The 22,569-nt window shown below is 44.1% G+C and overlaps 1 protein-coding gene across 1 annotated transcript in view; it reads right to left on the reverse strand.

The window, feature by feature from the left end:
• The window catches only part of MYO1D (myosin ID), a 356,217-nt gene that overhangs the window by 183,646 nt on the left and 150,002 nt on the right, over positions 1–22,569 (reverse strand). Inside the window, exons 15-16 of the mRNA XM_073326164.1 lie at positions 15,676–15,842; positions 4,701–4,908 (exon numbers count right to left, since the gene is read on the reverse strand). Coding sequence (XP_073182265.1) covers positions 4,701–4,908; positions 15,676–15,842 — 375 coding nt within the window. The remainder of the gene's footprint in view (positions 1–4,700; positions 4,909–15,675; positions 15,843–22,569) is intronic.

A 22,569-nucleotide genomic window follows, 5' to 3' on the forward strand; every position in this document is an offset into this window, starting at 1 on the left:
TGTCTAGGTTCCTCTGTATCCTATCCCTACCCTCCAGCGTATCTACCACTCCTCCCAGTTTAGTGGCATCTGCAAACTTGTTGAGGGTGCAATCCATACCATCCTTCAGATCATTTATGAAGATATTGAACAAAACCGGCCCCAAGGCTGACCCTAGGGGGACTCCGCTTGATACAGGTTGCCAACTAGACATGAAGCCATTGACCAATATCCGTTGAGCCCGATGATCAAGACAGCTTTCTATCCACCTTATAGTCCATTCATCCAACCCATACTACTTTAACTTCCTGGCAAGAATACTGTGGGAGACCGTATCAAAAGCTTTGCTAAAGTCAAGAAATTACATGTCCACTGCTTTCCCCTTTCACAAACCCAGATGAATACAGAGGTTTTCCAGGGATTACTCATTTATTATATTTTATTAAAGGAGAATTAATGAACAGCGTGCATTGTACATGCTAATGATTTGAAGAGACTGTAATGACAATACCGTCTGCTCATACAGCACTTTTCATTCTTAAAGTGCTGTATAGACTAAAAAGCCCTATGCAGGTACACAAATAAGTATTAGCCCCATTTTATAGATGAGGAGATAGAGATATTAAGTGACTTGCTCATCACACCTCAGTAAATCAGCAGCAGAAAGGATTAGAAATCAGGACATCTGGACTCCAATCCCATGCTCAAGGCTATGTTGCTTCTCTGTACACAGCCTACTACAGAGTCCCCCTCATACCAGGCTACTCTCAGGAGGTTCATATGCTACTCCTGGGGGGAATTTTGTGCCATTGAGCACGTGCAGAATTCATATCCCTGCAGATTTATTCTCTCCACAGAAAATATATTCCACCGGAGAGGTGCTGCAGTTATGTCTTTCACCCACAAGGGGCTGCTGTGGCACCAGAAGAGAGGGCAGCCAGCTCATCATCCGTAGCAGTGAGCTACAGAGGAAGGAAGGAAGAGGAGGCTGCATTACTCACAGTGCCTTGCCTATGGGGCCAGGAGAGGAACATCAGAGCGGCCATACTAGGTTAGACCAATGGTCCATCTAGCCCAATATCCTGTCTTCCAAAACTGGCCAACGCCAGATGCTTCAGAGGGAATGAACAGAACAGATAATCATCAAGTGATCAAGGAGGCATGGGGGCGAAGAGGGGGGAGAAACAGGTAGAGTGGGGCACACGGGGCTGCTGGCTTCAGAAAGGCTAGTTGGGGGGACAGACTGGGATGGGGGCTGAATGGAGGTGCAGGGCCACATGGTGATGGGGAGCACAGGACCACATGGGGACTGGCAGAGGGGTAACTGAGTGGGGGTGCAGGGACACATGGTCCCTTCCAGTCCTATGAATCTATGGGGACGGGGCAGATGTGCTGGGGTCAGCCAGGGTCTGTATCAGGGAGGCTCCCTAACGATACCTCCCCCCCACCCACAGGGAAAAAACTATATTTCTATATTTCTCTCACCCACACCCAACAACCCTCCACGTTCACTCCCAGGCTCCCTCCCTCTCTCTCTCAGTCCCTCCATTACCCCTGACTCCCCCAAAGCTTTGCACTGCTTCTGAGGGATGCGGGAAATAAGTTCCTGTACTGTAGTTTAAATTAATTATTACTCAAAGTTCTGTATTAATACACCTAGTAAGGAATCTGTCAAAAAACATTTCCTGAATGTTTTTTGTCTGTATTGTTACAAACATACTTGCTCACGGGTATTTTGAAATACATTACCAAAATAACAAACTGGCATGATTATACTGTATTATTTTCACAAATAAAAAATGCAGAATTTTGCAGAATTTAAAAATATATAGATTTTTTGCTATAGAATTCACCCAGGACTAATATGCATGTTATTTCAGGTATGCTTGGTAGGTCTAGCATTTACCATTTTTCCTCAACTTAAAACAAAAGGAAAACCAATAAAAAGATACTAAGAACGAAGAATCAAAATTAGCCAGTTTATAGTCTGACGCACAACATATACCTGCCACCCATTCTGTCAGTCCACCAAGTTCTCATACAGCCAAAAAGTGGGCCCAGTTACAAATTCAGCTACTTTTCTTCTGTAGGCAAAGAACAATTTATTTACTTCTGCTCTCTTCCAGGTCCATAGGAGCCGGTCCAGGTTAAGTCAAGGGTTGCAATTTTGGTCTTTACTGTACATTGATAAGGAAAGCCAACAGCCATCTCAGCAGTTTGTCAATCCATTTTTCTATCATGTTTTGGCCCATTCTGTTTAACAGGCTTTAATTGACACACCTGCGTAAGGATTTTTATTACCTTTCAACACCTGTGATCCTTAAATCCAGACCAGCAGTCCCCACACTTTTCAGCATCTCACCCTCACTTACCCCTGTCTGTGCCCCACCCCCAAGATGGGAGTGAAGGCTAAGACTACAATGGGATTAAAAAAAGAACTAGATAAATTCATGGAGGATAGGTCCATCAAGGGGCAGGGATAGTGTCCCTAGCCTCTGTTTTCCAGAAGCTGGGAATGGGCAACAGGGGATGGATCACTTGATGATTCCCTATTCTGTTCATTCCCTCTGGGGCACCTGGCATTGGCCACTGTCGGAAGACAGGATACTGGGCTAGATGAACCTTTGGTCTGACCCAGTATGGCCGTTCTTATGTGACGTGGACATGGGTGAGGGGGCCGAGGCTGGAACTGCAGCTGGGGGTGGGTCTGGGGCCAGAGCCGGAGCCACAGCCAGGCTGCAGTGGGGGCTGGCAGCCGGGCCCTGTTCAGTTCCCTTCCCAGCCCCGCCCCCAAACTTGGCGTCAGGACAAGAACAAAACTGCAGCCAAGGTTGGGGATGGGACCGAGAGCAGGGGCAGGGCCGCAGCTGGGTTGCAGCGGGGACTGGGGTCAGCAGCCAGGCCCGCAGCCTGGTGCAGCTCTGCCTCCGCCCCCAGCCCAGGAACAGAGCCACAGTCAGGGCCTGGAACAGAGACGGGGTCGATGCTGGAGACGGAGCCAGGCAGAGGGGCTGAGTGGCACTCCCTTCTCACCCTGCCATGGGGGCTGGCCCAGGCATGCCCCACAGTTTGGGGACCTCTGATCCAGACCTCTGATCCAGCTCACCTCCCATTTCCTTCAGCCATTTAATCAGAAATGGAAATTTATACATCTACATTTGTCAATAATGTGTTCTCCCAGTAATTTGTTAACTACAGGGAAACCCAAATTGCTCAACCTCCAATGATAAGGAGAAACAGTAACTGGACATAGTGGTCTTGGATTTGCAAGAATGTTAGAGGTTATTCATTCAAAGAAGTGTCATGAACCTAAAAGGTTTAATTTAGTCTGACTATCTTGCAAACCTATATAAGATATCAATAGAGAAATACAATTTTCAATTCATTGGGCCATTTAATAAAAATGGTGTGATCCATCTACATGGTTTACAAAGCTTTTGCAGTCTCTCTAATAAATGCGTACCATTCCATGGGGCTTTAAACACCTCTATTGTAACTTCTAACACCCAAATGTCAGTGGCTACTATCCTCAATTAGACAAGTAAGGATCAAAGGCCCTGTTTATATCTCCCCAGCTCCAACCATGGGGATGTCTCACTTTCAAGACCTACTTCTTTCAAAAGCTTGCCTTTTAGGCAAACTTCTTAACAACGCTTTCAGATTAGCATAAGAAATTTCAAGAAATTCTTTCCTTTAGCTTCTCTACAGTTGCAGAAGACAGAGGATGCTTCACTTACATAGAACTCAGTGGTATAAAATAAACAGGTGGCACCTGGACAGGCTCTCCCAAAGTAATAAAGGCCAGCTAGGAACTAAACAACGCAAATCAGGGAAGCTGAAATAATTTTATCAATCCCTGATTTTTCAGATTAACAGGACATTGAGAAAGACACATGGAACTTTCAAGCAGGAAGAAATTTTTTCCCCACTAAAACGGAATGGCCCTGCTAGCCATGGGAGAATGCCATATACATGCCAGCACATGGCCATCTGGGATGCAGGAAACCAGGAATGTGACTGCAACCCAGATCTTCCATAAAGCACTGGAGCTCTTTTTCGTAATTCACATTGCCTATGTTACAAAGCCAGATTGCTCCAACAGAAACTGTCCCAAAAACTCCTGAAAAGAATTCAGTAGACAGATAAGTCTTAAGTAAAAAGACTACAAATTTCTATTGCTTAGAGGAACATCTTCCATAAGCAAGAGTATCATATATCTCTGGCTGTTCCTCCTTGGTTAGACCAAGTCAGTGTAGCGCCCTGATATATCCAGAGCCATTCTGCTTCGACTTAGTAGTAACAGAATGTCAAAACTATTTACCCTAAGGATAAACACACAGGCCCCTGAGTCAAACCACATGTTCTATGTGAACCTCTGGGCAAAGTGTGTTAATTTACTCATAAATATTCTCTAGGTCTCAAAAAGACCTACCTTTGTTGGAGATCTTACATTTTGCAAGGATATACAGCATGTTTATAGGTTCAACAAAGGACACATTATAACATATCAGGTCTCATTGGACTCTAGTTCATCATTTTATGTAGAAAAGTATAGAAAGAGCTGAATACAGCTTTTCAAAAATCAAATAAACTGCAATTCTGTTAAAGCTTTGTGCAGACTCATCACCTTTGTGAGATTACCTTGAGAAGGCTTGGTAAGGAGAGATGGTATTTTATGAACACTAAAATGAGGTTTATCAGTGCACTAAAGCTAACTTTACCTTCTGTAGGAAGAGGACAATTCTAACAAGCATCTTGGCATGCAGATCCTCCAAGGTGAAGAGCGTCCGTGGAGTCCGTATGAAAATCTTGGTCTTCCCATAGGCTACATCATGCTGAAACCCACAGCACTCAATCAATTTCTTCACAGCTTCTTTGTCTGAAGAGAGGTCATGGTTTGGCCAAGTAAATTCTGAGACCATCTTGTACCTGGATTAACACAAAAAAATTAAATCCATCATCAACTTCCCATCTGTGCTCCCAAGCCAACCCATAAACACATTTTAGAGTTTATCTTTTAGATTAAGATTTCAGTTCGCTGATGGCTGTAGGAACTTAAGATATTCTGTGGATGTGATGGGATTCCATGAGAAGTACAAAAAGGAATGCGAGAAGCAGAGCTGAGGATGGATGATTTGTGGAATACCAGTAAGAACTACCACAGTCACCCCAATAAGAACAGATGCAACACGGCAGAGCCCACCCATAGATCCTTGCAGGATAAGCATGCACTACTCAACTCAAGTTATTTCCAGACTTTCCACTTCAACAGTTTTTAAACATTTGCTAAGAACAAAACCTTTATTTAAACTTATTTCTTTGCAGAAGCCAACTGAAATTGAGCTATGTACTTAATGTTTATTCAGAAAAACTGGACCTTTTTAAAATCCTGCACTCATCTCCTGCCCATCATTTCTGTACCACTCCCAGATTAGTTTCATTATGCTAGAAAGTGGCAAGCAGTTGTGTGGCACTCTGCACTCCAAAGCAGTACCCTGGCACCTCTACATTTACCATGGTGATATAATTATGATATGTGTGGTACAAAGTATGCCCCTTGCGAGGTATCATTTTAAAAGGCTTGATCTGTCAAAGATTAATATCCTATTGGATTGTATGTGCTATCATTGTACGGGAAGTTATGAAGTCCTGCTATGTGTTTGTTATTGAAATATGGTGTAAGATTGGGAACACCCACAACCAGCCTTTCAGGTACAACAATGGAGTAGCTGATGATGGCCTAATAAAGGGAGTCCACACTCACAACAACAATCCTAGAAACTGTATACAATGGAGACTTCTCAGAGATAGCACGTAGACAATAGAGGCTGCTTTCAACAGGTATGTTAGCAACAAGAAGGTGGCCAGGGAAAGTGTGGGACCCATACTAAATGGGGGAGGCAAGCATGTGGAAAAAGTTGAAGTACTCAATGCTTTTTTTGCCTCTGTCTTCACGAACAAGGTCAGCTCCCAGACTGCTACACTGCGCAGCACAGTATGGGGAGGAGGTGAGCAGCCTTCAATTGTAAAAGAACATGTTAAGGACTATTTAGAAAAGCTGGACACGCACAACTGTTCAGGAAGGACAGGCAGGGCAGAAAAGGTGGGGGAGTTGCACTGTATGTAAGGGAGCAGTATGACTGTTCAGAGCTCAAGTATGAAACTGCAGAAAAACCTGAGTGTCTCTGGATTAAGTTTAGAAGTGTGAGCAACAAGGGTGATGTCGTGGTGGGAGTCTACTATAGACCACCGAACCAGGGGATGAGGTGGACGGGGCTTTCTTCCGGCAACTCACAGAAGTTACTAGATCGCAGGCCCTGGTTCTCATGGGAGACTGCAATCACCCTGATATATGCTGGGAGAGCAATACAGCGGTGCACAGACAATCCAGGAAGATTTTGGAACAAAAAAATTGTGTAGGGGACAATTTCCTGGTGCAAGTGCTGGAGGAACCAACTAGGGGCAGAGGTCTTCTTGACCTGCTGCTAACAAACCGGGAAGAATTAGTAGGGGAAGCTAAAGTGAATGGGACCCTCAGAGGCAGTGACCATGAGATGGTCGAGTTCATGATCCTGACACAGGGAAGGAAGGGGAGCAGCAGAATATGGACCCTGGACTTCAGAAAAGAAGACTTTGACTCCCTCAGGGAACTGATGGGTAGGATCCCCTGGGAGAATAACATGAGGGGGAAAGGAGTCCAGGAGAGCTGGCTGTATTTTAAAGAATCCTTATTGAGGTTACAGGAACAAACCATCCCGATGTGTAGAAAGAATAGTAAATATGGCAGGCGGCCAGCTTGGCTTAACAGTGAAATCCTTGCTGATCTTAAACACAAAAAAGAAGCTTACAAGAAGTGGAAGATTGGACAAATGACCAGGGAAGAGTATAAAAATATTGCTCAGGCATGCAGGAGTGAAATCAGGAAGGCCAAATCACACCTGGAGGTGCAGCTAGCAAGGGACGTTAAGAGTAACAAGAAGGGTTTCTTCAGGTATGTTAGCAACAAGAAGAAAGTCAAGGAAAGTGTGGGCTCCTTACTGAATGAGGGAGGCAACCTAGTGACAGAGGATGTGGAAAAAGCTAATGTACTCAATGCTTTTTTGACTCTGTCTTCATGAACAAGATCAGCTCCCAGACTACTGCACTGGGCAGCACAGCATGGGGAGGAGGTGACCAGCCATTTCTGGAGAAAGAAGTGGTTCGGGACTATTTAGAAAAGCTGGAGGAGCACAACTCCATGGGGCGGGATGCGCTGCATCCGAGAATGCTAAAGGAGTTGGCGGGTGTGATTGCAGAGCCATTGGCCATTATCTTTGAAAACTCATGGCGATCGGGGGAGGTCCCAGACAACTGGAAAAAGGCTAATTTAGTGCCCATCCTTAAAAAGGGGAAGGAGGATGATCCTGGGAACTACAGGCCAGTCAGTGTCACCTCAGTCCCTGGAAAAATCATGGAAGAAGTTCTCAAGGAATCAATTCTGAAGCACATAGAGGAGAGGAAAGTGATCAGGAACAGTCAGCATGGATTCACCAAGGGAAAGTCATGCCTGACTAATCTAATTGCCTTCTATGATGAGATAAGTGGCTCTGTGGATGAGGGGAAATCGGTAAACGTCTTCTTCCTTGACTTTAGCAAAGCTTTTGACAGAGTCTCCCACAGTATTCTTGCCAGCAAGTTAAAGAAGTATGGGCTGGATGAATGGACTATAAGGTAGAGAGAAAGTCAGCTAGATTGTCGGGCTCAACGGGTAGTGATCAATGGCTCCATGTCTAGTTGGCAGCCGGTATCAAGTGGAGTGCCCCAAGGGTTGGTCCTGGGGGCCAGTTTTGTTCAATATCTTCATTAATGATCTGGAGGATGGGGTGGATTGCACCCTCAGCAAGTTTGTGGATGACACTAAACTGGGAGGAGAGGTAGATACGCTGAGGGTAGGGATAGGATACAGAGGGACCTAGACAAATTAGAGGATTGGGCCAAAAGAAATCTGTTGAGGTTCAACAAGGACAAGTGCAGAGCCCTGCACTTAAGATGGAAGAATCCCGTGCACCACTACAGACTAGGGACTGAATGGGTCGGCAGCAGTTCTGCAGAAAAGGACCTAGGGATTACAGTGGACGAGAAGCTGGATATGAGTCAACAGTGTGCCTTTGTTGCCAAGAAGGCCAATGGCATTTTGGGATGTATAAGTAGGGGCATTGCCAGCAGATCGAGGGATGTGATCGTTCCCCTCTATTCGACATTGGTGAGGCCTCATCTGGAGTACTGTGTCCAGTTTTGGGCCCCACACTACAAGAAGGATGTGGAAAAATTGGAAAGAGTCCAGCGGAGAGCAACAAAAATGATTAGGGGACTGGAACACATGACTTATGAGGAGAGGCTGAGGGCACTGGGATTGTTTAGTCTGCAGAAGAGAAGAATGAGGGGGGATTTGATAGCTGCTTTCAACTACCTGAAAGGGGGTTCCAAAGAGGATGGATCTGGACTGTTCTCAGTGGTAGCTGATGACAGAACGAGGAGTAATGCTCTCAAGTTGCAGTGGGGGAGGTTTAGGTTGGATATTAGGAAAAACTTTTTCACTAGGAGGGTGGTGAAACACTGGAATGCGTTACCTAGGGAGGTGGTAGAATCTCCTTCCTTTGATATTTTTAAGGTCAGGCTTGACAAAGCTCTGGCTGGGATGATTTAGTTTGGGATTAGTCCTGCTTTGAGCAGGGGGTTGGACTAGATGACCTCCTGAGGTCCCTTCCAACCCTGATATTCTATGATTCTATAAGTCCATGGGTCCAGATCTAATGCACCCGAGGATGCTGAGGGAGTTGGCTGATGTGATTGCAGAGTCATTGGCCATTATCTTTGAAAACTTGTGGCTATCGGGGAAGGTCCCGGATGATTGGAAAAAGGGAAATCTAGTGCCCCTCTTTAAAAACAGGGAAGAAGGAGAATCCAGGGAACTACAGACTGGTCAGCTTCACCTCAGTCCCTGGAAAAATCATGGAGCAGGTCTTCAAGAAATTCATTTTGAAGCACTTGGAGGAGAGGAAAATGATCAGGAACAGTCAACATGGATTCACCAAGGGTAAGTCATGCCTGACCAACCTGATTGCCTTCTATGATGAGATACCTGTCTCTGTGGATATGGGGAAGCAGTGGATGTGGTATATCTTGACTTTAGCAAAGCTTTTGATATGGTCTCCCACAGTATTCTTGCCAGCAAGTTAAAGAAGTATGGGTGGGATGAATGGACTATAAGGTGGATAAAAAGCTGGCTAGATCACTGGGCTCAACGGGTTGTGATCAACGGCTTGATGTCTTGTTGGTAGCCTGTATCAAGCAGAGTGCCACAGGGGTTTGTCTTGAGAACAGTTTTGTTCAACATCTTTATTAATGATCTGGATGATGGGATCGATTACACCCTCAGCAAGTTCGTGGATGACACTAAGCTCGGGGGAGAGGTAGATACACTGGAGGGTAGCGATAGGGTCCACAGGGACCTAGACAAATTGGAGGATTGGGCCAAAAGAAATCTAATGAGGTTCAACAAGGACAAGTGTAGAGTCCTGCACTTAGGATGGAAGAATCCCTTGCACTGCTACAGGCTAGAGACCGACTGGCTAAGAGGCAATTCTGCAGAAAAGAACCTGGGGATTACAGCAGACAAGAAGCTGAATATGAGTCAACAGTGTGCCCTTGTTGCCAAGAAGATTAACAGCATACTGGTCTGCATTAGTAGGAGCACTGCCAGCAGATCGAGGGAAGTGATTATTCCCCTCTATTCAGCACTGGTGAGGCCACATCTGGAGTATTGCATCCAATTTTGGGGTCCCCACTACAGAAAGTATGTGGATAAATTGGAGAGCATCCAGAAGAGGGCAACCAAAATGATCAGGGAGCTGGGGCACATGACTTATGAGGAGAGGCTGAGGGAACTGGGATTATTTAGTCTGCAGAAGAGAAGAGTGAGGGGGGATTTGATAGCAGTCTTCAACTACATGAAGGGAGATTCCAAAGAGGATGGAGCTAGGCTGTTCTCAGTGGTGGCAGATGACAGTGGGGGAAGCCTAGGTTGGATATTAGGAAAAACTATTTCTCTAGGAGGGTGGTGAAGCACTGGAATAGGTTACCTAGGGAGGTGATGGAATCTCCATCCTTAGGGTTTTTATGGCCTGGCTTGACAAAGACCTGGCTGGGATGATTAGTTGGGGTTGGTCCTGCTTTGTGCAGGGGGTTGGACTAGATGACCTCCTGAGGTCCCTTCCAACCCTGATATTCTATGATTCTACACTTGACTCATACAATAGCAAAGGTTCTTTCCAGGAAGCTGAAAGAAACTACAAAAGAGGGGAAGTGACATCATCACTTGGCCTCTCCCTTCCCCCACAACTCAACACATGCAAACACATCTGGAGAACAAAGATTGAACAGGGGAGGTGGTCCCAGGCTAGAAAGGAGAGGCCCGTGTATTCAGGAACTATACCATCTACCAGGGTGAGATACTGTTTGATTCAAATCCAGTCTAGTTAAAAGAACTCAGATTGCAATTTTACTTTTATTTCTTAGGTAACTAACTTTGATCTGTATGCTTATTACTTATAATCACTTAAAATCTATCTTTTTGCAGTTAATAAATCTATTTTATATTTTACCTAAAACAGTTCATATTTGTTGAAATGCTTGAGGAATCTACTCAGTGAACAAAAGCTGGTGCATATCCTCTTTCTTTTGAAGAAGTGGCAAACTGGGTAATAAAACTTATACTGGTCAGGCTTCTGACCAGGGCAAGATGGTACTGCTCTATGGTCTCAGGCTGGGGAGCTGAGGGAATTGGCTGGAGCCTCTCGATTGTTGGTTCATGAGCGGCTGGCAAAAGCATTCATGTAACTCAGATGGGTGTGTCCCTGACTGTGGATGTCTGTGTAAGTGCAGTACCTGGAGAGGTTTGTGGCTTAGCAACAGCATCACAGTGAGAGAGAGCCCAGGTTGGTAAGCCAGAGGGCTCAGAGGTACCCCAGTTTCAGGCTGCATCCCATCACAAGCTGATCATCAAGTAGGTGGGTGCAAGAACTATTCTCCTTTATCAGGCATTTAATTACTCACTTTTCCAAACTCCCCACACACAAACAAAGAGAAGCAGAAAACAGTTCAGCATTAAACAACTATGAATCAAACGGGAAAATAATCAGATCTGACTCTGCTCTGCTATAACGTATGCTATATTTGAGAAGTGCTGATTGGATAAACAAGCTTTTGCAAGGGAGCAACGATGAATTTTCTGCATATGACTTACAGACCTAATCAATAATGCAATAGGCAATTTCACCATAACAACATTATCCCTATTCATGTTCTAAAGGAAACACATTCAACATAGTTTTAACTATTTGCCCATTTAAAAACCCATGAACTGAGAAGTCAAAATTCAATCCCAATTTTCTAGGCATGGATTTTTTTCAGTTGGCAAGCTAATTCAGAAATAAATGTTAGATGGACAACCACAAATCTGGTGTCACAACCTTAGAAAACCTTTTTATAGGAAATAGGGTCTAATATAAAGCTGCTGGGGTTCATTCTATAACAAAAAAGAGAGTATTAAACTGACTAAAATATATACAATACTGTCACTGTTCTATTAAAATTAACCTCTGAACAAACTTGACAGCAAAAAACCTGCTCTAGCCCATGGTTCGAAGCAGGCCCCAGTATATCAGTGACAGACTGTAATGGAAGGCACAACATGATTGTTTATTAAGAGTATGCTAAAGTGTATAAAAGCTGATATTTTTAAAATATCCCTCATCGTCTCACGATGAAAAGTTTTTGCATTTATATTTGGAAGGGCTCAGAGTTCTCACTCTCAAATATTATGCAGTACTTAAATATTTTACACACACATACCAAAAAACTTTCGTTTGGTTTCAGATCTCTGCTCTCTATTCCCAGTGGAAAAATGTTTCTGCTATAATTAATTCACTGGGACATGAAATGGAAAAATCTTTCACCTTAGACATTTCACATTAGATGAAAGACAATCAGGGTGACAGAACAAATCAGTCTTTTATTAAGCAGACCTGATGGGGTCAGACAAGAGGAATAAAATGTCAGATCTAAAACCTGTACAACAAGGTGGAGGAATATTTTATGAAAGAGGTGGAGAGAAATTAAAATCCCCAGAAGAGACAAGGCTGCATCAACAAAAGAGATCCAACATTTAGACAACATTACAGGTATCAATTTAATGCAGGGCAGTTTTACGCTCACTCTCTCTTAATGCAACAACTGGTAGTATTAACATTGCCAGAATACTGCTGCAGGCTTTCCATCTCTCCAGCAGCATGTGCAATGCAAGCTCACTAATTCCTTCCCTGAGGCAAAGAGCATGACCCCGATCCCCTACCAAGTCAAAATCCCAAAACTTTACTGCTAAATATAATGAAGCAGGACCCAGAATAAATCTGCTGCCTGACAGAATAGCTCTTCCCCTCCCCCATGCCTAAAGATCTCAACAGCCTTCAAGGTCATCCATACATTAAACATCCTTGTCTGCACTCCTTTGTTTTTCTCTCCCCTTCATTTTTAAACTACAGAAGGAAACTGTACAGAAAGAAGAAAGGTTGCTTTCTAAAACCTACAATCCTCAATGGAAGTCTCCTGAAATTCAGACATAATATTTGCTGATAAACTCGGGGTTGAACATGAAGTGCAATATTTCTATCACAACAATTCAGCTGGTGGGGTTTCCAGTGTTATTTTCATGCCACACTTAATGTTACTTTAGAAGAGACATTAGAACTGGGAATGTCAACAATGAAAAGTGTTCGATTATATCCTCAAGAAACCAAGCTTCCTGGCCACCACCGTCCCCACAAAATACCAAGCCATAAGATTTTTGGCAATTTAGATGTTAAAACCAATAATGCAACACACAAGCATTTAATGACAACGTATTGATTTCAAGATGCATTTTATCCGAAGGATGCCAGTGAAAACAGATTGACTGTGGGCTTGATCTAAATATGCTTGATCTTACTTTACTGAAAGTGATATTTGGCCAGGTTCTAGGATCTCTACTCAGTTCTTAAATAACCAGACTCACTGTGACTGCAGTGGGAGCTTTCTTGAATATAAGTTCTAACTAAAGAGAGTGAGGTCAGAATACAGTATGTTAATTATTGTTTCTCTCACTTCTGCTAATAAAGTGAGATATCGAGTGTGTTAGGGCTAAGCAATGCAACAAAGGTTTAAAAGGTCATACCAATTGCTATACATGAATCTAATTTTCCAGCTATTAGCTTCGTTTTGCTCTCAGACATACAAGAGCTTATCATATATCCACTAAACAATAGCTTCTTGTGCAATCATAAGAGCGGATTTTAATGGATTCCTGATAACGTGCATGTGTGACTGAGGGCAGAATCAAGCCCTAAACTTGTATGATGTTGAAAAGTGACAGTTCATGACAAAAATGAAATACAGTAAATACTATTTGTTGAACCATACTCTTCTGTTACTCTTCAGCTACTGGAAAAATCCCATCAAAGCCATATCAGTCATTAAGAACAGCAGTTCTTCCAATTCTTTCTTTCCAACACTCGCTTATTCTTCCCACACTCAGGGTCAGTTTCTCACTTGCTCAAATGAGTGAAAAACCAAAACCGATTCAATGATCCACTAGCAAGAGGATATGTTTCAGAATGGCAGCCGTGTTAGTCTATATCAGCAGAAACGAGGAGTACTTGTGGCACCTCAGAGGCTAAAATTTATTTGAGCAGAAGCTTTCATGGGCTAAAGCCCACTTCATCAGATGCATGTAGTGGAAAATATAGTAGGAAGAGTGTGTGTGTGTGTCATCTGATGAAATGGGCTTTAGCCCATGAAAGCTTCTGCTCAAATGAATTTTAGCCTCTGAGGTGCCACAAGTCCTCTTGGTTGTTTCTGTTGATACAGACTGCTGATACATATATACATACGTACACACACAGAGAACATGAAAAAATGGGGGTTGCCATACCAGCTCTAACGAGATCAATCGATTAAGGTGGGCTATTATCAGCAGGAGAAAAAAAAACTTTTGTAGTGATAATTAGGATGGCCCATTTCAAACAGTTGACAAGAAGGTGTGAGTAACAGTAGGGGGAAAATTAGCCTGGGGAAATAGTTTTTAGTTAGTGTAATGACTCATCCACTCCCAGTTTTTATTCAAGCCTATTTTAATGGTTTGCAGATTAATTCCTGTTCTACTGTTTCTTGGTGGAGTCCGTTTTTGAAGTTTTTTTGTTGAATAATTGAGACTTTTAGATCTGCAGTTGAGTGTCCAGGGAGGTTGAAGTGTTCTCTAACTGGTTTTTGAATGTAATAATTCTTGACATCTGATTTGTGTCCATTTATTCTTTTGCGTAGAGACTGTCTGGTTTGGCCAATGTACATGGCAGAGGTGCATTGCTGGCACGTGATGAATGATGGCATATATCACATTGGTAGATGTGCAGGTGAACAAGCCTCTGATAGTGTGGCTGATGTGATTAGATCCTATGATGGCGTCCCTTGAATAGATATGTGGACAGAGTTGGCAACAGGCTTTGTTGCAAGGATAGGTTCCTGGGTTAGTGTTTTTGTTGTGTGGTTGCTGGTGAGTATTTGCTTCAGGTTTATTATGCTCAAATAAATTTGTTCATCTCTAAGGTGCCACAAGGACCCCTCGTTCTTTCGAGCAAGATGATGAAATTCTAGATATGCACAGTACTTTACATACATGGTAAGAAACCTTAGGGCTTGTCTTCACTACCAGGGTAAGCCGACCTAAATTACACTACTCCAGCTACGTTATTCACCCCAGCTACTTTATTCATCTTCACTGCACTGTGTCGATGGGGGATGCTCTCCCGTTGACTTACCTTACTCTTCTTGGAGAGCTCTCTACCATCGATTTTGCGGGTCTTCATTAGACCTGCTAAATCAACACCCGTTGCATCAATTGCAGCGTCTATCTCCCCGGTAGTGAAGACAAGCCCTTAGCTTAAGCAACATTTCTACCTAATAAATACAGAGTGCAGCATGCATCAAAAATCATGTTTTCATGGGGTCATGTCATATCATCTCATTCCTATCCTCCCACCTTCTATTTATAAATTCACTGAGTCCAAAGGTTTCCTTTCTGACCCATGTAATGTCACTCCATATTTGAAAAGTGTTTTTCTCCCCCAGGAAAGGAAACTTTCCATACTTCTCCAAAATATAAGACAAAATTTAGAAAAGAAAACAAAAGACACTATTTAATTCTGTGTCTAGAGTTAATTTTTGTGGGGAGGATCCTCATTGTCCATTAATTCTAACAATACTAAGACAGTAACAGAACACTGGTTCAGTCTAATTGGGGTCATGGGGTTTTCATCCCTGCTGTTTATAAAGGGTGGAAAATGGTAGGCCATGAAGAATGCACTCCTCAAGTCTGTGCATCTGCTGCCATAGCAGGCTGAACAGCCAGCACCCTTCTGTGACCAACAGTGTTTTATCCAAGCCACTAGTGTGTGCTCAAAAAAGAAACAATATATGTGTACCATTCATGACTGAAGATCACCAGACTAAAGGATTCTATATTTACAGATCATAGTGAAGGCAGATCATTAGATTGTGCAGCTCAACCAATAGCCTAGAAAGCCGGCAAACATCTCAAAAAAAAGCATGCACTAATTCCCTTCTCACCTGTGAAGAAACTTTTCATATGTTTGGCGGTAGGCAAATCCTGCCCGTCGGACCCTGACATTCTCCAGAAGTCCAAGGTATTCCACTTGATGCCTGCAACGTTCTTCATCAAACAGCTGTGATGATTTTTTTTCATTGGGCTTAATGCATCGGACATAATATGGCTCCTACAGGGACAAATCAAACAATGACTTACACAGAGCTAAGAACTTTGTGAAGGATACAATTTACTAAATAAAACACACAAATGCACAATTAAAGTAAGTATGCATTCTCCTAAACAGTTTGCCTTTGAATATGAACATGATATAACATATTAACTGAAATTTTCTCTTCAGTTACAGAAAGGAAACAAGACAAAGCTACTGTCATTAAGGAGCATTTGGGGTAATAAGGTGACCCAGAGGGACATGTTTGCAAGGCATAAATATAGACAAATTAAGGGGTCCCAGTACAATAACGAGTCACTGGCACAAAAATGACACGCATCCTTGAAAAGTATAGAGTCAGATTCCCCCAGCTGGTCCAAAGAGGTGCAAATGGACCACTTGCACTCCAGAAGACTTTATCCCAAGGGGGGAGAGAGCTATGTTTCACCACTCACATTTAAAGATTCCACCAGGGGAGCACAACAGTAGTTGCCACCATGAGCCCCACCAAGTGAGGCTGCTTCACCACCCACTTTTCACGGGGTCACCTTGCACAGCCATAACTTTTCTATAGCAGGCCCTGAGCCTGGCTTACCCATCACCTGATTGAACCACATCTCAAGCACCCTTGGTCAATTCTAGCTCAGGCCCATATATGCCATTCAAGCAGCATAGAGAGACCATATAGGTTCCACAACTGGCTAGGGAAGAATTCTTCTAGAACAGAAAATACAAAGAGTCAACTTATGCTGCCCCACCTGGTGCTTGGTAGAGGGCATACTGGAAGGGGATCCTCTGTAGGGGTGAGTGCCATAGAAACTCTGAACTACATTGGGCTATAGCATAGCCCATGGCCTTCTTCAATAAGGTTGCAGCCAATTAGAGAAGCCTCTGGTAGCTGCAGCGGTTTCCAGAATGCCAAGAATTGAAGCAACACGAAGGTGGCTTTAAACTACTTTTGCCACACCCTCCCCAAGCAGCTGTCCTGTATTGCTTCACCTGCAAGGCACAACACAGAAACCATTTCCCCTGACTCAGAATCCCTCCACTGACTCCTTCTAAGCAACCTAAGACACTGATGACTGTTCCTCCCAGCACATTCCCATTTGATCTCTTTGCTTTGCAAACAATGAGTTTTGATTTTTCATTAGTTCCTTTCTGCTACCCCAATCTGTGCCTTTTTTCTCATGCTGCTCCCTACTCATGGAATGCAATCCCCGTCCCATTACGTCAAGCCACAATTCTCCCTGTTAAAAACCCATTTCTGCAAGTCCCAAAAAAAGCAAGTTTATAACTAAACACAGAAACTAAGTTGTCTCAATCTCTGGATAGAGTCTTGTATTCCTCTAGCATAACTTTAAACCTGCAAAGCAGGCAGGGCAAGGATTATCCTCATATTAGGTATGTGCAGCACCAAGCGCATTACTGGTGCTAAACAAACAAGCCGCAGCCAGGGTGAACAAGATGCAAGAGCTTCACTAAGGGAATCTAGATAATCCACATACATGATGTGAGACTGAAGAGAATTGTTAACAAAAGGTTAAACATTTGCCCATTCATTCATTCACTGGATCAACATTAAGTCTGAACTATGATATGTATTTTCCTCTCTCAGTAGAAGAAGAACAAGTGTTCTCCCTGTGCGAAGGAAGAGACAGTACTATGAACAGTTCACACATTTTACATCATACTTCTGTAAGATTTTCTTGTTTGGAATGTCTTCGCAAAATGAATGTAAATTCATCTACACTTTGAACATTGCACCTCTTCAAAAGGATAAAACATTCATATTTTTAACATGAGTCAAGTAGCCAAGAGTAACTGTGGAAAAAAACTGTGGACACAATGGAGGGAGAATCACTTCTTGGGAGGCATGGAAGGAAGATTTCAGAGTAACAGCCGTGTTAGTCTCTATTCGCAAAAAGAAAAGGAGTACTTGTGGCACCTTAGAGACTAACCAATTTATTTGAGCATGAGCTTTCGTGAGCTACAGCTCACTTCATCGGATGCATGCCGTGGAAACTGCAGCAGGCTTTATTTATACACAGAGAATATGAAAAAATACCTCCTCCCACCCCACTGTCCTGCTGGTAATAGCTTATCTAAAGTGATCATCAGGTGGGCCATTTCCAGCACAAATCCAGGTTTTCTCACCCTCCACCCCCCCACACAAATTCACTCTCCTGCTGGTGATAGCCCATCCAAAGTGACAACTCTTTACACAATGTGCATGATAAGAAAGTTGGGCCATTTCCTGCACAAATCCAAGTTCTCTCACCCCCTCACCCCCCTCCCAAAAACCACACACACAAATTCACTCTCCTGCTGGTAATAGCTCATCCAAAGTGACCATTCTCCCTACAATGTGCATAATTAAGGTGGGCCATTTCCAGCACAAATCCAGGTTTTCTCACATCCCCCCACCCCCATACACACACAAACTCACTCTCCTGCTGGTAATACCTCATCCAAACTGACCACTCTCCAAGTTTAAATCCAAGTTAAACCAGAACATCTGGGGGGGGGGGGTAGGAAAAAACAAGAGGAAATAGGCTACCTTGCATAATGACTTAGCCACTCCCAGTCTCTATTTAAGCCTAAATTAATAGTATCCAATTTGCAAATGAATTCCAATTCAGCAGTTTCTCGCTGGAGTCTGGATTTGAAGTTTTTTTGTTTTAAGATAGCGACCTTCATGTCTGTGATTGCGTGACCAGAGAGATTGAAGTGTTCTCCGACTGGTTTACGAATGTTATAATTCTTGACATCTGATTTGTGTCCATTTATTCTTTTACGTAGAGACTGTCCAGTTTGACCAATGTACATGGCAGAGGGGCATTGCTGGCACATGATGGCATATATCACATTGGTGGATGTGCAGGTATACGAGCCTCTGATAGTGTGGCTGATGTTATTAGGCCCTGTGATGGTGTCCCCTGAATAGATATGTGGGCACAATTGGCAATGGGCTTTGTTGCAAGGATAAGTTCCTGGGTTAGTGGTTCTGTTGTGTGGTATGTGGTTGTTGGTGAGTATTTGCTTCAGGTTGCGGGGCTGTCTGTAGGCAAGGACTGGCCTGTCTCCCAAGATTTGTGAGAGTGTTGGGTCATCCTTTAGGATAGGTTGTAGATCCTTAATAATGCGTTGGAGGGGTTTTAGTTGGGGGCTGAAGGTGACGGCTAGTGGCGTTCTGTTATTTTCTTTGTTAGGCCTGTCCTGTAGTAGGTAACTTCTGGGAACTCTTCTGGCTCTATCAATCTGTTTCTTTACTTCAGCAGGTGGGTATTGTAGTTGTAAGAAAGCTTGACAGAGATCTTGTAGGTGTTTGTCTCTGTCTGAGGGGTTGGAGCAAATGCGGTTGTATCGCAGAGCTTGGCTGTAGACGATGGATCGTGTGGTGTGGTCAGGGTGAAAGCTGGAGGCATGCAGGTAGGAATAGCGGTCGGGAGGTTTCCGGTATAGGGTGGTGTTTATGTGACCATTGTTTATTAGCACTGTAGTGTCCAGGAAGTGGATCTCTTGTGTGGACTGGACCAGGCTGAGGTTGGTGGTGGGATGGAAATTGTTGAAATCATGGTGGAATTCCTCAAGGGCTTCTTTTCCATGGGTCCAGATGATGAAGATGTCATCAATATAGCGCAAGTAGAGTAGGGGCTTTAGGGGACGAGAGCTGAGGAAGCGTTGTTCTAAATCAGCCATAAAAATGTTGGCATACTGTGGGGCCATGCGGGTACCCATAGCAGTGCCGCTGATCTGAAGGGGTTTTAGTTGGGGGCTGAAGGTGACGGCTAGTGGCGTTCTGTTATTTTCTTTGTTAGACCTGTCCTGTAGTAGGTGACTTCTGGCTCTATCAATCTGTTTCTTCACTTCCGCAAGTGGGCATTGTAGCTGTAAGAATGCTTGATAAAGATCTTGTAGGTGTTTGTCTCTGTCTGAGTCAGCAGTGTGCCCTTGTTGCCAAGAAGGCCAATGGCATTTTGGGATGTATAAGTAGGGGCATAGCGAGCAGATCGAGGGATGTGATCATTCCCCTCTATTCGACATTGGTGAGGCCTCATCTGGAGTACTGTGTCCAGTTTTGGGCCCCACACTACAAGAAGGATGTGGATAAATTGGAGAGAGTCCAGCGAAGGGCAACAAAAATGATTAGGGGTCTGGAACACATGACTTATGAGGAGAGGCTGAGGGAGCTGGGATTGTTTAGCCTGCAGAAGAGAAGAATGAGGGGGGATTTGATAGCTGCTTTCAACTACCTGAAAGGGGGTTCCAAAGAGGATGGCTCTAGACTGTTCTCAATGGTAGCAGATGACAGAACGAGGAGTAATGGTCTCAAGTTGCAGTGGGGGAGGTTTAGATTGGATATTAGGAAAAACTTTTTCACTAAGAGGGTGGTGAAACACTGGAATGCGTTACCTAGGGAGGTGGTGGAATCTCCTTCCTTAGAGGTTTTTAAGGTCAGGCTTGACAAAGCCCTGGCTGGGATGATTTAACTGGGAATTGGTCCTGCTTCGAGCAGGGGGTTGGACTAGATGACCTTCTGGGGTCCCTTCCAACCCTGATATTCTATGATTCTATGAGGGGTTGGAGCAAAGAAGAAAGAAGTGGCCTGACTTTGGCGGACAAACCCAATGACATTAGCACTTCTCTTTCAATAGCCAGGCTGTTAGGTGCAGCCAGCTGGGGACTGATGAAAAAGAGGACCTTGTGAGAAGATGTCCTGTCTCACTGGGGCTGTAGTGGCAGTCCTAATTTCAGCTCTCTCAGGTCTGAACACCAGGCTCTCCTTGACCGATGTGGGAATACCAATATTATTGTCACCAGCTCATTTTATCTTCTGGACCACTTTCCCTAATAATGGAAACGCAAAGAGGAGGCCATGAGGCCATCTGTAAGGTAGGCCATCTGTCCCCATGCACCTGGAGTCCACCTGCCTGGTGCAGTATTTTGGTCGTTTCAAGTTCATGTGGTTTGCAGATAGGTTTGTGAAGGCAGGCTCAACAAGGGACAATTAACTCTGACTTCCTTATTCAGACACCACTCAAGAGTTTTTCACCTCATGCCTACTGAGCCAGTCTCCCTTTACATGAACTGCCCTGAGGGAGAGGAGAGAATGCTCTGCCCAGAAGCTGCGACTGGACAACAGGGGATGGATCACTTGGTAAATTGCCCTGTTCTGTTCATTCCCTCTGAAGCACCTGGCACTGGCCACAGTTGGAAGACAAGATCTTGGGCTAGATGGATCATAGTCTGACCCACCATAGCCGTTCTTATGCCCACTGCATGATTTCCATCGCTTCAGCAGGTAGTACTGGGCTTCTTGTTCACTACTGATTGTTCACTTATGCAACTACAATCATGCTGTCTGACTGATTGAGGATGTGGTTCCCCTCTAGGCGGGACTAGAACCTTTGCAGCATCAGCTTGACTGCTCTTAGTTATAGGAAGTTTACACTGTGGGCTCTTTCCTCTTGACTGCAGATGTCTTGAGCTGCATGAGTTCCCAAATGTGCTCCCCATCCCTTGAAGCTGGCATTGGTTGTGAAGATAAGGAGATCTAGAAGGCATATGGGTATCCTTTTATGGACATGGCCTTGGGCTGACCACCATTTAAAAGAGTTGATTATCTGCGCCAGAACCTTCACTTGATATGTTCCCTGGAATGGACCTTAAAGATGAAGCCGTGAAGGTGCCTGTTGTCTGACTGCACCCATGGATTGATCCCTTTGCACAGTACTAGGAGGCCAAATACTCGAAGGCTCCATGCTATAGTGGGCTTCTTGCAGTTCCAAAACAATGCAAGGAGGTCCCGAATCTTCTGGAACCGCTCTAGAATTGGATATATCCTTGCTATAGAGGTGTCCATGGAAATGGGTAAGGAGACTGTCTGCTCAGAAGAGCCTGCCTCTCCAATCCTGCCTACATCCCTTCCTGCACAAGAGAGTGAGGTGAAATGACCCTGAAGTGACTGGGCTACATCCTCCCCCAGAGCCAGCCAAGTTCCCCAGCGGGACACAGACCCCTCCTTTTACCTCTGGCTTTTCTCACCTAGCTTTCCCTGAAGACTGCTGGGATATCAACCACAGCAAACACCCCTAAAGGGGGAGCAGTGATGAGGGGACAACTCCCTTTGAAAGTTCAAACACAGCCACAGGACCCAGATGGGAACTGGAAAGAGACGTTACTGAATTGTTCGCCTGAAAACTTGAAAAAGTTTGGAATTTCCCTCAAGGCAGCTCTGCAGCAGGGAAGCTTGGCCAAGCCACCAGCAGGCAGAAAAAACTGGAAGGATTTTCAGGAGGCAGGCATTCTCCTGCTGCCAATCATTGCCAGGGCTGGGTTGGCTCCCAAACTGCATAGGGGCTGAAATACTCATTGTGGTGGATCTGTGGACCTGAGCACAATGAAGAATGAGTTGGTTTAAATCCAGTTCCAACATCATAGGTTTCCACAACACAAAAGTCAAAACTGGCAGTAACTAACATCCTTGTTATGAGAGTCATCAAGGATGGAATGGGCCATGGAGACCAATAGTGGTTCTTCCAGGTCCAAGTTGAAGCACATTGGCAGGTTACTGCTGGTAAACATGCCCGGTTTTACCAAGTGTGTGAACAAAGGACACTGGTCTCCAGTGCTGTCAAGTACATCCTTCACACAATTGGAGTTTAACTCGCTTAAACTTAAATTTATTTAAATGTTCTACATCTTACATCATCTTACATTTATTTAAATGTTCTACAGTGGAGAA

The sequence above is a fragment of the Lepidochelys kempii genome, chromosome 27 (assembly GCF_965140265.1).
Source record: "Lepidochelys kempii isolate rLepKem1 chromosome 27, rLepKem1.hap2, whole genome shotgun sequence".
Taxonomy (NCBI): Eukaryota; Metazoa; Chordata; order Testudines; family Cheloniidae; genus Lepidochelys; species Lepidochelys kempii.